At 43.1% G+C, this 16,625-nt stretch overlaps 1 protein-coding gene across 3 annotated transcripts in view; it reads left to right on the top strand.

The window, feature by feature from the left end:
• POLR3B (RNA polymerase III subunit B) overlaps positions 1-16,625 on the top strand; it is a 527,519-nt gene that overhangs the window by 248,289 nt on the left and 262,605 nt on the right. For all 3 annotated transcript variants that reach the window (XR_003856035.1, XM_029597388.1, XM_029597387.1), the window contains 2 exons: positions 998-1,160; positions 14,398-14,551. Coding sequence is in view for 2 of the 3 variants with exons in the window: in XM_029597388.1 (XP_029453248.1) it covers positions 998-1,160; positions 14,398-14,551 (317 nt within the window). In the remaining variant the exon portion in view is untranslated. The remainder of the gene's footprint in view (positions 1-997; positions 1,161-14,397; positions 14,552-16,625) is intronic.

Below are 16,625 nucleotides of genomic sequence, written 5' to 3'. Positions count from 1 at the left end.
GAGCTGCAAATATTGTGCAGTATCAACATAATCGTGCTCTTTGCATGATATATGCACCACCGCGGCTTGATGCATTTCCCAGTTGGATTGAGGGAGGTGGTGGAAAAAGTTGGCAGGCTGTAGCAGGTTTTTCTTGGGATGGGAGAGTGTTGGAGAGGAAGAGCTGGTAAACTGAATCGAAGAAAAGAAGCAAAAGGAGAGAAAAGGGAGAGGAAAAAATAAACGCCTCACCTATAGGAAGGGAGGAGAAGAGGAGATGGATAAGAGAAGTAGAGGAAATAGAAATGCAGATAATAAGAAAAGAAAAGGACAAAGTAAGAAACAATGAACAAAATATATTTTAGAAACAAGGTGAATCCCCTTATCAATTCAGGTATTCCCCCTTTAGGAGTGGTTCAGGACAGAGTAGCTCAAGGTCTTCTGCCTGACTAGCCCCCTTTCCCTTGGGTTGAACTGGAATCTCATGGCATAGTACATAAGTCACGCAGGATGCTGGGGTTGATGGTCACTTGGTTTGACCCAGTATGGCAGTTTTATATGTTCTTAGGTGTTACATGGTTAATATCTCTGCACTGGAGGAAACTGAATCAGGCAGCTGAATTTTAGATAGATTTTGGATATAGATGGCTCAATGGGAGACCCATGAGTAATAGATTATGGTAGTCTAAGCAGGAAGTTTTGTTTGTTTTATTTAAAACATTTTTATTCTGCTTTTTTCAGTTGTGTATAGGTGGATTACATATTTGCAACATAAAACAGTAATCATGGATAGAGAAACATGTATAGTCTAAACAATCATATAAAGGGTTTGTTAGTGTATTTAGAAAGGAAGGGTGTATTTTGTGTTTTTCTGACGGAATAATATTTCCTGCGGAAAAACTGACAGGAGCAATAGTTCTGATAACCTTTTCTCCTGCTGTAATGAAATGAGCTCTACCATATAATTCTGTAGCACAATTTTCAAAGCTTTGAAATTATGTAGTTATTTTTTCTTTAGGCTTGTGGTCTAGTTAAAAACTTAGCCCTGATGACCCACATCACTACAGATATGGAAGATGGCCCCATCATTAAATTGGCCAGTAATCTGGGCGTAGAAGATGTGAACCTGCTATGTGGAGAGGAGCTTTCTTACCCCAACGTCTTCCTAGTCTTCCTGAATGGTAGGTTAGACTCCTTACAGTACTGTGGAGAAGAGGTGACCAGGCCTGTCGCAGAAACAGATGTTAGTACTTAGCCTCCTCAATATGCTGTCAAGATTTTACTCGCTCTTTGGTCATCTTCCTCCCTCCCCCACTATGAAGGCTCCTATGTGTCTGTTCCTTGCATACTTGAATTCTTTTACAGTTTTGGTTCTTACCTCCTCTGCTGGAAGTCTTTCCAGGTGTCCACCACACCGTGTGAAAAATAATTACTTTGTATTCCTAGGAATTTCCTCTCTTCAGCTTCATATGATGATCTCTTGTCCTTGAACATTTCACTTTATAGAAATGATCTTTTGATGCCTTATTGAAGTTTGCTAGATATTTGAATGTATCTCTTCTTCTAGAGGCCATTTCTTTAGCTCCTCAAGGAACCAACGTATTAAAATGCGTTAATGCTATCGCAAGTAATTCATGTTCATGGCATTGCTAATGTGCATAAACTAGCCTGCGTTAGTGTTAATGCAAAATATATGCTATTGACATAATGAGATGCAAAAGTATGCGAATTGGCTCATTGCCTATGAGCACCGTGAAAAAATGTGCACATTAACACACACAAAATGTAATAGATACATTAAGAGATGTGCGTACTTCTAGAAGACTGGAGACAAGCAGAGGTCGTTCCTATTCTCAGAAGTGAAAATGAGGCTGGAACCACAGGACGGTTAGTCTGACTTCTGTGATAAGCAAATTAATGTCATTTTTGCTAAAACAAGGATTGTACAGTTTCTAGAATGCAATGAATTGCAAGATCTGAGATGGCATGTTTTTACCAAAGGTAGATCTTGTCATAGAGTGAAGAACTAGCCATCACCATACAGGAAACAGACCTGGAGATCACCATCTCTGATGATCTCAAGTTAATCAGTCCGTGTGACAAAACAGTTGGGAAACCTGTTGGAAGAATGAAGGAAGGTATCACTAATAGAAAAAGGAAAGTAATATTAACTCTGCTGGTGAGTCACCATCTTGAGTACTGTTTCCACCATTTCTATGGGCAGGCTGTTGTAGGTATCTACTATCTACTCCTATAAGGAAATATTTCCATAGATTACTCCTGAGTCTATCTTCTTTCACGCTCATCCTATGACCCCTCCCCCCTCATTCTAGAGCCTACTTTCCTTAGAAAAAGGCCCCCCCCCTCCTGTGTATGGAAATCTTGGAGGTATTTAAATGTCTGTCATATCTCCCCTGATTAAACTTTCGTCTAGCATATATATGTTTAGATCATTGTCCCCATATGCTTTAGAACAAAGACCACTAATCATTTTAGTATCTATCCTCTGAACCGACTTCATCTGGTTTATATCCTTCTGATGTGGTCTCCAGAAATATTCATAATAATCCAAATGAGGTCTAACCAGGGACTTACAGGGGCAGTATTATCTCCTTTTTCTGCTGACAATTCTTCTCCCTATGCAGCCAAGTATCTTTCTGGCTTTTGCTGTTGCCTTCTTGGCCAACATAAGAACATGCCATTCTGGGTCAGACCAAGGGCCCATCAAGCCCAGCATCCTGTTTCCAACAGTGGCCAATCCAGGCCATAACAACCTGGCAAGTACCCAAAAACTAAGTGTATCCCATGTTACTGATGCTAGTAATAGCAGTGGCTATTTTCTAAGTCAACTTAATTAATAGCAGGTAATGGACTTCTCCTCCAAGAACTTATCCAATCCTTTTTTAAACACAGCTATACTAACTGCACTAACCAAATCCTCTGGCAACAAATTCCAGAGCTTTATTGTGCGTTGAGGGAAAAAGAACTTTCTCCGATTAGTTTTAAATGTGCCCCATGCTAACTTCATGGAGTGCCCCCTAGTCTTTCTATTATCCGAAAGAGTACATAACCAGTTCACATTTACCTGTTCTAGACCTCTCATGATTTTAAACATCTCTATCATATCCCCCTTCAGCCGTCTCTTCTCCAAGCTGAACAGTCCTAACCTCTTTAGTCTTTCCTCATAGGGGAGCTGTTCCATCCCCTTTATCATTTGGGTTGCTCTTCTCTGTAACTTCTCCATTGCAACTATATCTTTTTTGAGATGCGGTGACCAGAATTGTAGACTATTCAAGGTGCGCTCTCAGTGATACAGAGGCATTATGACATTTTCCGTTTTATTCACCATTCCCTTTCTAATAATTCCCAACATTCTGTTTGCTTTTTTGACTGCCGCAGCACACTAAACTGATGATTTCAATGTGTTATCCACTGACGCCTAGATCTCTCTTTTGGGTGGTAGCTCCTAATATGGAACCTAACATTTTGTAACTATAGCATGGGATATTTTTCCTTATATGCATCACCTTGCACTTATCCACATTAAATTCCATCTGCCATTTGGATGCCCAATTTTCCAGTCTCACAAGGTCTTCCTGCAATTTATCACAATCCGCTTGTGATTCAACTACTCTGAATAATTTTGTATCTGCAGATTTCATTACCTCACTCGTATTCCTTTCCAGATCATTTATAAATATATTGAAAAGCACGGGTCCCAGTACAGGTCCCTGAGGGACTCCATTGCTCACTCCCCTCCACTGAGAAAATTATCCATTTAATCCTATTCTCTGTTTCCTGTATTTTAGCCCGTTTGTAATCCATGAAAGGACATTACCATCTATCCTATGATTTTTTTACTTTTCCTAGAAGACACTCAGGAGGAACTTTGTCAAATGCCTTCTGAAAATCCCAATACACTACATCTACCGGTTCACCTTTATCCACATGTTTATTAACTCCTTCAAAAAAGTGAAGCAGAATTATAAGGCAAGACTTGCCTTGGGTAAAGCCATGTTGACTTTGTTCCATTAAACCATTTCTTTCTATATGTTCTGTGATTTTGATCTTTAGAACATTTTTGATTGTTTTTCCTGGCGCAAAAGTCAGGCTAACCGATCTGTAGTTTCCCGGATCGCCTCTGGAGCCCTTTTTAAATATTGGGGTTACATTAGCCACCCTCCAGACTTCAGGTACAATGGATGATTTTAATGATAGGTTACAAATTTTTACTAATAGATCTGAAGTTTCATTTTTGAGTTCCTTCAGAACCCTGGGGTTTATAGCATCCGGTCCAGGTGATTTACTACTCTTCAGTTTGTCAGTCAGGCCTACCACATCTAGGTTCACCATGATTTGGTTCAGTCCATCTGAATCATTACCCATGAAAACCTTATCCGGAATGGGTATCTCCCAAACATCCTCTTCAGTAAACACTGAAGCAAAGAAATCATTGAATTTTTCTGCGATGGCCTTATTTTCTCTAAGTGCCCCTTTAAACCCTCGATCATCTAATGGTCCAACTGACTCCCTCACAGGCCTTCTGCTTCAGATATATTTTAAAAAGTTTTTACTGTGAGTTTTTGCCTCTACGGCCATCTTCTTTTCAAATTCTCTCTTAGCCTGTCTTATCAATGTCTTACATTTAACTTGCCAACGCTTATGTTTATCCTAGTTTCTTCTGTTGGATCCTTCTTCCAATTTTTGAATGAAGATCTTTTGGCTAAAATAACCTCTTTCACCTCCCCTTTTAACCATGCCGGTAATCATTTTGCCTTCCTTCCACCTTTCTTAATGTGTGGAATACATCTGGATTGTGCTTCTAGGATGGTATTTTTTAACAATGACCACGCCTCTTGCACACTTTTTACATTTGGAGCTGCTCCTTTCAGTTTTTTTCTAACTATTTTTCTCATTTTATCAAAGTTTCCCTTTTGAGAATTTAGCACTAGAGCCGTGGATTTGCTTACTGTCCCCCTTCAAATTTGATCATATTATGATCACTATTGCCAAGCGGCCCCACCACCGTTACCTCTCTCACCAAATCCAGTGCTCCACTGAGAATTAGATCTAAAATTGCTCCATTTCTCATCTGTTCCTGAACAGATTGCTCCTTAAAACTGTCTTTTATTCCATCCAGGAACTTTATCTCTTTAGCAGATATGATCCTGCCCAGATCCCGTTCTTCTTTCTTGCTTAGAACATTTTCATCCCATTATACCGTACAACTCTCTTGGTTTTTTTGTTCCTTAAATGCATAACTCTGCATTTTTTTTTTTAACCTTTTAAATCATACCTGCCAGATCCTAGCCCATTCCTCGAGCTTTGCTAGATCCTTCCTCATGTTTTCCACATCTTCCTGGCTGTCTACCCTGTTGCAGATTTTGATATCAGCAAAAAGACAAACCTTACTCAGTAATACTTCTGCAACGTCAATAACAAAAATATTGAAAAGAGCTGGTCAAAGGACTGATTCATGTGGCAGACTGATAGTAATGCCCCTCTCCTCTGAGCGAACGCCATTTATCACTACCCTTTGTCGCCTTCCATTCAACCAGTTTCTAATCCAGTCATTTACTTTAAGGCCCATCCTGAGGGTGCTTAAATTATTTATATGTTACCTATGAGGAACAGTATCAAAGGTCTTACTGAAATCCAATTACACCACAGGTAGCGCTCTCCTCTGATCCAACTCTTTATTCACCCACTTTAAAAAAAATCAATCAGCTTCGTCTAACAAGACCTACCTCTGGTAAAACCATGCTGCCATTAGATTTCAGAAATTATACAGTCCTGTTTTAGCAGTGGTTCTATTAATTTTCTCACTGCAGACTTCAGACTAACTAGCTGCCTCCTTACTTCAGTCAGGTTTGGGTCTTCCCAGTTTTGTCCTCCAAATTCTGGAGTTGTGGCTGCACCCAATGTCCAGTCCATAGCCCTCACAGCTTGGATGCTAAGAGGAATGTAATTTGATCTCCTGTTTGTTTTTTTTGAATGTAAATGGAGGTTTAGGATATACCGAAAGAAAAAAATTATCATCGGCCATAAGTGGAGTCCACGGTTAAATATATCATGGACTTAACCGGGAACAGTATGTTAGTTTGAAAATTGTAAAGTAAATGCTTAAATACCACAAATGATTCTGTGTTGCTTGTGTGGAGGTTTTCTATCAGGTGTGAGGACAGGGTCTTCTCTCTCTCTCAAAAACTGCTTCAGTACCTTCTAAATCACAGGGTGGACTGCTACATTCCCTGCCCCCAGAAGCACCTCCTCTCAATACGTGGAAAGGTATGCACTGTGGTAAAATGTTCACACTTTTACCTGCATATAGGGTGGGTAATTATCAAAAATCCTTTTTAAGTTGCGAAATAGCCATTTATATAGTTTGCGGACTTTTTAAAATGTTCCTCTTCCTGAGCACCCAGGGGATAGGCCTCATAGATGTAGATTAAATTGGTTAAGTGATAGATGACAGAGGATGGTATTAAATTGAATTCAATTTATTTATTTATTTATTTATAGCTTTTCTATACCGACTTTCCAATAACAGAATTACTGATCAATTCAGTTTACATTTTAAACTTTAACAGTGACAAGTAATTGTCTTACAATGAACAGGAAGAAATAACTTGGAAATAAATATATGGGGATTATAACATAGATACAATATATAGCCTAATGTAGGCAAAGGCATAAAAACATAGGCACAAGGACTGCCAAAGATTTGAATTGAATTGATGAGTTCTTTGGGGTATTATTTGAGCAAAGTGATTGATGGAGTGCCTCAGCAATCCATCATGGGACCGGTTCTATTCAGTGTTTTGTGAGCAATATTTTGAAGGTGTTAGAATGAAAAGTGTCTTTTTAACGGATGGAAATAAGATTTGTAACAAAGTGGACATCTCTGAGCAGACAAAATAAAATGTAATCTAAGCAAGCTTGAAGAATGGACAAGTGCTTAGCAATTAAGATTCAGTCTAGATATATTCAGAATTATGCATAAGAACATAAGACTTGCCATACTGAGTCAGACCAAAGGTCCATCAAGCCCAGTATCCTGTTTCCAACAGTGGCCCATCCAGGTCACAAGTACCTGGCAGGATCCCAAGGGATAGATAGATTCCATGCTGCTTATCCTAAGAATACGCAGTAGATATCTGCAACTCCACCTTAATAATGGTTAATGGACTTTTCCTCTAGGAACTTGTACAGACCTTATTTAAAAACAGCTACACTAATAGCTTTCACCACTTCCTCTGGCAACGAATTCCAGAGCTTAATTATGCGTTGAGTAAAACAATATTTTCTCTTTCTTAGCATTCAGACAGGTTAATCCACCCCAGTGGGTTATGCACCTCTACCAGCAGATAGAGATGAAGCAAAGCTGACGTCACAGAATGTATATATATACCCCTACACTGACATCAGCCTGTTGGTATTCTCAGTCTCCAGTAGATGGTGGACATGCATCTCCCAACTAGGGATTGCTTAAAAAAAAATTTAGAAGAAGGAAATTAATTCACCCCACTGTCCTGTGCTGATATGGTCCCTCCCTCAGTCGAGTTTTTCTGACGGGATATCTGCGGATCCCTCCCTCAGTAGAGTGCCTTGGTTCAGTAGCTGGTTTCCAGTGTGGACTTAGCTGTAGAGAGACAAACAGCTGAGAAGCTGGCAGGTGCAGGGAAGCCTAGCACGGCGATAAAGGCCTTTGCCCTCTCCCCTGCAGCCGGAGACCAACTCTGTACTTGGCCAGGAGGGCTGAGCTCAGGTAAAGTATAAATATCTAAAAAAAAAAAAATAAGAAAAAGGGGAGTTAAGTTTAGGGATTCCATTCCCCTTCTGGTCTCTGAGCTCCGTGCGCCGATTCGACATTTCTTCACATCTCCAGGGAAGCTTGGGGAGTCATAAGAACATAAGAAATTGCCATGCTGGGTCAGACCAAGGGTCCATCAAGCCGAGCATCCTGTTTCCAACAGAGGGCAAAACCAGGCCACAAGAACCTGGCAATTACCCAAACACCAAGAAGATCCCATGCTACTGATGCAATCAATAGCAGTGGCTATTCTCTAAGTATAATTGATTAATAGCCATTAATGGACTTCTCCTCCAAGAACTTATCCAAACCTTTTTTGAACCCAGCTACACTAACTGCACTAACCACATCCTTTGGCAACAAATTCCAGAGCTTTATTGTGCGTTGAGTGAAAAAGAATTTTCTCCAATTAGTGTTAAATGTGTTACTTGCTAACTTCATGGAATGCCCCCTAGTCCTTCTATTATTCGAAAGTGTAAATAACCGAGTCACATCTACTCGTTCAAGACCTCTCATGATCTTAAAGACCTCTATCATATCCCCCCTCAGCCGACTCTTCTCCAAGCTGAACAGCCCTAACGTCTTCATCCTTTCCTCATAGGGGAGCTGTTCCATCCCCTTTATCCTTTTGGTTGCCCTTCTCTGTACCTTCTCCATCGCAACTATATATTTTTTGAGATGCTGCGACCAGAATTGTACACAGTATTCAAGGCGCGGTCTCACCATGGAGCGATACAGAGGCATTATGAAATTTTCCATTCTATTAACCATTCCCTTCCTAATAATTCCAAACATTCTATTTGCTTTTTTGACTGCTGCAGCACACTGAGCCGACGATTTTAAAGTATTATCCACTATGATACTTAGATCTTTTTCCTGGGTGGTAGCTCCTAATATGGAACCTAACATCGTGTAACTACAGCAAGGGTTATTTTTCCCTATATGCAACACCTTGCACTTGTCCACATTAAATTTCATCTGCCATTTGGATGCCCAATCTTCCAGTCTTGCAAGGTCCTCCTGTAATGTATCACAGTCTGCTTGTGATTTAACTACTCTGAATAATTTTGTATCATCCGCAAATTTGATAATCTCACTCGTCGTATTCCTTTCCAGATCATTTATATATATATTGAAAAGCACCGGTCCAAGTACAGATCCCTGAGGCACTCCACTGCTTACCCTTTTCCACTGAGAAAATTGACCATTGAGTCATGGCAGCTTGGCGGGTTGAGCAGCTTTTTTGGCTAGGCCCTGCTCTCAGGCTTCACTTAGACACTGCGTTGTAGGCTGTGGCAGCATTCGCATGCTTTTTTATACACAAGTCTGCCTCGAAATTGTCTGATGTCGGTTAACACTTGCGTGCCTGGGTGTGCACTCAGGTGGGTGCCTACCTGGACAGCGTATTGGCCATCTACATTTTGGTCGTCCGTAGTCTGTGCTTATTGGTCAGAGCTTATATTTGTGCATTCTGTCCAGGCTTGCTTGTGCGGGGGCACAGCTGGGCGCATAATTATCAAAACGCTTTTAGGAGCGTGCTGTAGTGGGTGTATATACATGGTGCCAGTAGCAAAGAAGCCTGTGCTGCTTACCATATTCGGGCATCACAGCCCAGTGTCCCCTCTAACTTGTGTCAGTGGTGCTTGGAGGCTCAGAGAGTTGTCTGACCAATTTTGCTGAACCCAGCCCTTCCTAGTATGATGCGGGAATGGGACCCGAGGGGCAACTGCCAGAGGTGTTGCCTTGTTTTGGGGCTCCCTTAACTGATTTGTCATCAGGGGACGGCAACTCAGTGGGTGCAGGGCCGAGGCCTCCTGGTTTTGGTGTGGATCCTTCTACCTTTTCTTGGGTGGAATATTTTCAAGGGCTGCAGCCCTTTCTTCAGGCACAGTCGGCAGCCTCGGCCAAACCTAAAAGTTCAAGATTGTAGGTTGTGGATCTTTGCATCCCTGGTGCCATGGGTAAGCATCGGGGTATGTCTAGACCTGCTTCGGGTCACCCTAATAGGGACCCAAATGGCACAGATAATGAAGGAGATCCTTATTCCCTGGAGGATAGGGACAATTCTCTGGGGTTGGAGCCGTATAGAACAATGTTGCGTTTCTTTCATAGAGATGGTTTTTCGGCTCTGATTTCCCAGACACTGAAGATGCTGGGATTGCCAGGTGCTGATTACATGTCTGAGCCAGAGAAAAATCCCATTTTAATTTCTTTGCGTAAAACATCATGTTTCTTTCCCATTATGGATGCTATTCAAGAATTGATTGATCTTGAATGTGGCACCAGGAAGCTAATTTTAAAGGGGGATGACCCTTGGAAGTGCTTTAGCCTCTGGATCCAGCGTCGAGGAGCAGTTGCGCTTTCTGAAAATGAATGCGCCGGTGTGTGCTGTCACCAAGCGGATGACTATCCCTGTAGAAGGGAGAGCTGCATTGAAGGATACATAGGATAGGAGAATTGCGGCTATCCTTAAGCAAGCCTTTGAGGCAATGGCAGTGAATTTGCAGATAGCCTCTTGCTGCTCCCTGGTGGCTCACACTTGCTTCTCTCTCAGAAAGTCGAGGAATCTGGTTCGAATTCCAGGGCATCGATGGAACTAGTGGCCGCCTTTTTGGACAGATGCGGGCTGCGACCTGGTCCACCCTTCAGACAGAATGGTGGCTTTGATGAGAGCGGCCAGGCATCAGCTATCGCTAAGGAATTGGTCGGCCAATACAATTTCAAAGTCTAATCTTATGAAATTTCCCTTTAAAGGATCACACTTGTTTGGGAGTGAGTTGGAAAAATAGCCAATAAGTGGGGTTCCTCAGTTAGCAGAGGATAAAAAGCAGACGCTGAGCTCTTTGGATGCGAGTTTGTGCAAGGGGTTTCAAATGCTTTTGAATCTACAGAGGAGTGGCTTCTCAGAGTTTGACCATCGGTAGGTCTTAGTCCTTTTGTTCCAGGCAGCCCAGCGGGGCGCAGGCTCGAGTGGTGGTGTCTCCCGACCCTCTCAATAAAAGTGTGGCGACCCACCCCTGGGAGCAAGAGAATAGGAGGTCGCCTCTCTTTTTTTTTTTTTTTTTATCGGAGGTGGGTCAAAATCACGTCAGACCAGTGGGTTCTGGAGGTGATAAGAGAGGTCTATGCTCTGGAGTTTCTCAGTGTTCTCCTTGTAGCTCACCACAGAAGAAACAGGCAGTGGAGTATACGTTATCAAGGCTCCTCAGCCTACAGACCATGATTCCAGTGCCCATGTCACAAGTAAATAGGTGCTGATATTCCATTTATTTCATTGTACCCAAGAAGGAGGGTTCCTTTCGCCCCATCATGGATCTCAATTGAGTCCACAGTCATTTGCAAGTGACTCGTTTCCACATGGAAACTTTATGCTTGGTAATGATGGTAGTACATTCGGGGGAGTTTCTTGCGTTTCTGGATTTGTCAGAGGTGTACCTGCATATTCCCATCTGGCTGGAGCATCAACAGTTTCTGCATTTCGCTGTTTTGGTCATACTAGCCCTCCCTCCTCGGGCTTGTATATTTCTTGGCTAAACAAAACTGAGATAAGAAAAGACTTCTAGTTTTTTCCAGAAAGCTCTGGAATTTTATCCTGACTGACTTACATAAGAACATGCTATACTGGGTCAGACCAAGGGTCCATCAAGCCCAGCATCCTGTTTCCAACAGTGGCCAAACCAGGCCATAAGAACCTGGCAAGTACCCAAAAACTAAGTCTATTCCATGTTACCGTTGCTAATGGCAGTGGCTATTCTCTAAGTGAACTTAATAGCAGGTAATGGACTTCTCCTCCAAGAACTTATCCAATCCTTTTTTAAACACAGCTATACTAACTGCACTAACCACATCCTCTGGCAACAAATTCCAGAGTTTAATTGTGTGTTGAGTTAAAAAGAACTTTCTCCGATTAGTTTTAAATGTGCTAACTTCATTGAGTCCCCCCTAGTCTTTCTATTATCTGAAAGAGTAAATAACTGATTCACATCTACCCGTTCTAGACCTCTCATGATTTTAAACACCTCTATCATATCCCCCCTCAGCCGTCTCTTCTCCAAGCTGAAAAGTCCTAACCTCTTTAGTCTTTCCTCATAGGGGAGCTGTTCCATTCCCCTTATCATTTTGGTAGCCCTTCTCTGTACCTTCTCCATCGCAATTATATCTTTTTTGAGATGCGGCGACCAGAATTGTACACAGTATTCAAGGTGCGGTCTCACCATGGAGCGATACAGAGGCATTATGACATTTTCCGTTTTATTCACCATTCCCTTTCTATAATTCCCAACATTCTGTTTGCTTTTTTGACTGCCGCAGCACACTGAACCGACTATTTCAATGTGTTATCCACTATGACGCCTAGATCTCTTTCTTGGGTTGTAGCACCTAATATGGAACCTAACATTGTGTTACTATAGCATGGGTTATTTTTCCCTATATGCATCACCTTGCACTTATCCACATTAAATTTCATCTGCCATTTGGATGCCCAATTTTCCAGTCTTACAAGGTCTTCCTGCAATTTATCACAATCTGCTTGTGATTTAACTACTCTGAACAATTTTGTATCATCTGCAAATTTGATTATCTCACTCGTCGTATTTCTTTCCAGATCATTTATAAATATATTGAAAAGTAAGTGTCCCAATACAGATCCCTGAGGCACTCCACTGCCCACTCCCTTCCACTGATAAAATTGTCCATTTAATCCTACTCTCTGTTTCCTGTCTCTTAGCCAGTTTGCAATCCACGAAAGGACATCGCCACCTATCCCATGACTTTTTACTTTTCCTAGAAGCCTCTCATGAGGAACTTTGTCAAACGCCTTCTGAAAATCCAAGTATACTACATCTACCGGTTCACCTTTATCCACATGTTTATTAACTCATTCAAAAAAGTGAAGCAGATTTGTGAGGCAAGACTTGCCTTGGGTAAAGCCATGCTGACTTTGTTCCATTAAACCATGTCTTTCTATATGTTCTGTGATTTTGATGTTTAGAACACTTTCCACTATTTTTCCTGGCACTGAAGTCAGGCTAACTGGTCTGGAGTTTCCCGGATCGCCCCTGGAGCCCTTTTTAAATATTGGGGTTACATTTGCTATCCTCCAGTCTTCAGGTTCAATGGATGATTTTAATGACAGGTTACAAATTTTTACTAATAGGTCTGAAATTTCATTTTTTAGTTCCTTCAGAACTCTGGGGTGTATACCATCCGGTCCAGGTGATTTACTACTCTTCAGTTTGTCAATCAGGTCTACCACATCTTCTAGGTTCACCGTGTTTTGATTCAATCCATCTGAATCATTGCCCATGAAAACCTTCTCCAGTTCGGGTACCTCCCCAACATCTTCTTCAGTAAACACCGAAGCAAAGAAATCATTTAATCTTTCCGCGATGGCCTTATCTTCTCTAAGTGCCTCTTTAACCCCTCGATCATCTAACGGTCCAACTGACTCCCTCACAGGCTTTCTGCTTCGGATATATTTAAAAAAAGTTTTTGCTGTGAGTTTTTGCCTCTACGGCCATGGAACTGATCTTACGTAAATGGTGAACTGTACACTCACAGGTAAACAATTTTGCTTTCTCTTTCCCTGTCCCTTTTTGTTCTCGTTCCTCTTGATTTTTAAAAAAGAATAACTAGGAAAGCCAGATTAAAACACATGCCTTGGTTTCAGCTGGGTTTGTGCAACACAGAGGGATAATGACTTGCCCAAAGTCACACAGAGTCACCGAGGGAGGACATCCCTGAGACACAGCCTCTCATCCTTCCTATCGGGAGAGGCGCCTACACCCTTCAAAAAGAAGAGAAATTCATAACTGGTTTCTTTATATGGGGGAGGGTTTGGGGTGACTGCTCCCCTTAATTAGGGGAGAAAGGGGCAACATGTCTTCTTTATAGAAGGGGGAAATATGTTATCCCCCTTTATAAAGGGGGAGGAGTGATGGACGTCTGTTCTTGAATAAAGTGGACATGTCTTATTTTGGAAGAGGAGTGTGAGGATGGGAGATTAGATCAGTTCTATGGCTGTATGGAATAGGGGATGGGCGATCTCATGCTGGAATAGTGAGAGCCTGCTGGGATGGATCACTGCCAAGGTACAGTTGACTGTCTTGTGTCGTGCAAGGAGCAATAGGCAGGCACTTGTTTGAGGTACACTTGTCAAGAAGAAAATTGAAGCTAAGCTAGACTTTCTTCAAATTTCAAACCCTAGACATCAATAAAACATTCCCTTTTCTGGAGAGAACTATCTCAAAATTCCAGAAATCTTGTTAACTCTTAAACTTGTTTGAGGGAGATTTACCAAAATGTGTGATCAAACATTTACAGAATGATGAATTGTCACTTGAAGTAAACTTTTCTGTAAGAGTTTCTAAATAAAGTTCAGCTCCACTGTGGCATCAACAATTTATAGAACTTAACAGCTACTTTCAAACTCCTTTTTCCTTGAATAAAATTGTATACAAAGATAAATAATGGCTGCTACTATATGTGAGGGTGCCATGTTGTAAGCAGAAATGAAGGAAAGAGCAGGTGAGTGAGAAGGAAAGATTTCAGTAAAAACTCTCTGCTAAGATGCTTCTCCTGTGTGTGTGTGTGTGTGTGTGCAGGGAACATCTTGGGAGTGATCCGAGACCATCAGAAACTGGTGAACACCTTTCGACTTATGCGCAGGGCTGGCTACATCAATGAGTTTGTTTCCATTTCCACCAATCTCAGTGACAGATGTGTCTACATTTCCTCTGATGGAGGAAGGCTGTGCAGGTATTGCTCCAAGAATACATCTTAAGAGAAAAAAATTGAATTAGCCAATATCAAAACATCTTTGTAATGACCTGGTATTTCATTCAAGCTAGAGATTATTAATAACTAAAATGTTGAGCAAGTTATTAACCAAATGCATGGAGCCTCTTATAAATGGCCTGTGATATATGGAATCCTTAATTATCTCTTGGATTTGAAATTATCTGAAAATACAGCATAAATAGAACCCATGCTATCCTGTGTATTATATCATGAGTTCAGTATCAACATATTCCCTGGTAAATGATACACAGGATGCTAAGTTCTCACTAATGGAATGATGCTATCTGACAGAATCTGGTGCAGAGATCTTACACACAAGCTTCTAGAAGATTTTGGCATGCTTGACTGAGCGTGTGCATCCTGACCTGCATCATGCAGGGTGCCCCCAAGTCTTCATTTTTCTGCAGAGCCTCACGGTTACTTCTCTCTCGATCTCTTGAAAGAAGTTTCTCAAAGTGCTGTTCCTGAACATACCCATATCAGTCCAGACAAGTGGGTTTATGCATCCCTACCAGCAGATGGAGCAGAGAACAAAAGCTTTGAGGCACTGCTATATAACCAAGAGTGCCACCTGCAGTCCCTCAGTATTTCTCTGTCTCCAGCAGAAGGCAGAGGTGCGAACCTGCATTCCCTGTACGTACCTGGATCAGTCCAGACAGTGGGTTATGTCCCCAATCCAGCAGATGGAGTCAGCACAAGCTTTGAGGGGGCGTATCCATATAATACTACTACCCCCTCTGCAGGAGTTCAATATCTTCTGACTCCAGCAGATGCGAGTAGGGGAATCAGGCTTCTCCTCCTTTTCCTTCTTTCTCACTTCTTTTGCTTGATTATTTTGCTGCCTTTTTCTCATGGATCAAGTTTGTATCAAGTCTTGTATCAAGTTTAAAAAAAAAAAGAAAGTAAAGCAGGGTCCTTTCACCTTTTGGGGAGTGGCTTACCTCTCCTGTCTCTTTTCTGCAGCCGTGCTGTTTTCTTTGTCGTTGCAGCAGGGGTAAGTAAGTTTTTCTTCCTCTGTAGTTTTTCTTCACAGCACAGCTCCTGGTGCCCGCGTTTTTCTTCACAGCACAGCTCCTGGTGCCCGCGAAAGCCGGTGGTGCCGGCCTCTTCGTTTTTCTTCACTCACCCGCGGCCATTTTACAGCTCCTCATGGGCTGCTGCGCTTGGGAAAGACTTCTGGGGCGGGTTGTGTGGCCGGGAAGGCCCCCCCGCGGCACCCCCCTGTAATTGCGGACAGCGGGCAGTGCGGGCCGCCCGGGCCCCCCCGCAGCGGCACTTTCGTGCGCGTGGCCCCCCCCCCCGAAGCTTTTGCTTTTTTTTGCCGCCGTTTTTCATCTCTCCCCCGGCGATCCCGATGCCGTGGCCATCGCGCTGTGCGGCCTGCGGCGACCCGGGGTCCCGGATTTCCCGGGAGGGCATCTGTGCACGATGCCTTCCCGGGGGGGGAAGGTACCTCACAGTCCCTTACTGAATTTTCTTTTTTGCCCGGGCGGCGCGGGCCGGCCACTCCGCCATTTTTGGCGGGAACGGGGGCCAGCTTACATTCTGAGCGCCCGGAGGCGCAGGACACGAGGGAGAACGTCTCTCGGGAAGACCCTACAAGCGGGGGCGCCCCCCTGATTCTGGTTCAGGAGCCAAGCACCCAGAGCCAGGGAGCAGGAACCACGCCACCCCTCGAAACGCACCCGGGCAGGCCGGGATTCTCTCCGGAGTTTATCCTGCTCATGCATACCGCTTATCTACAGGGGCTGGACACACCTGTGGGACCCCCCCCTAAGATCCCACGGATGTCGCCCTCGGCGCCAGCCCCCCCCGACCCTTCGGGAGCGGGGGCCTCCTGTCCTCCTACTCGGGTCCGTTCGGCGCCAGCGGCAGTGGGGGCGGTGCCCGACCCAGCGGGATAGGGACCTGACCTCCCGGACGGGGGCCAAGGGGACGGCACGCAAGAAGGGGATGATCCGCGTACCCTACGCCTCTTCCAGAGGGAAGAACTGGACGACCTCATCCCGCAGATCATTCAGGAATTAGATTT

Source organism: Rhinatrema bivittatum, chromosome 4 (genome assembly GCF_901001135.1).
Source record: "Rhinatrema bivittatum chromosome 4, aRhiBiv1.1, whole genome shotgun sequence".
NCBI lineage: Eukaryota > Metazoa > Chordata > Amphibia > Gymnophiona > Rhinatrematidae > Rhinatrema > Rhinatrema bivittatum.
The sequence above is the reverse complement of the archived record's forward strand: the minus strand, read 5'-3'. Positions and strand labels throughout refer to the sequence as shown.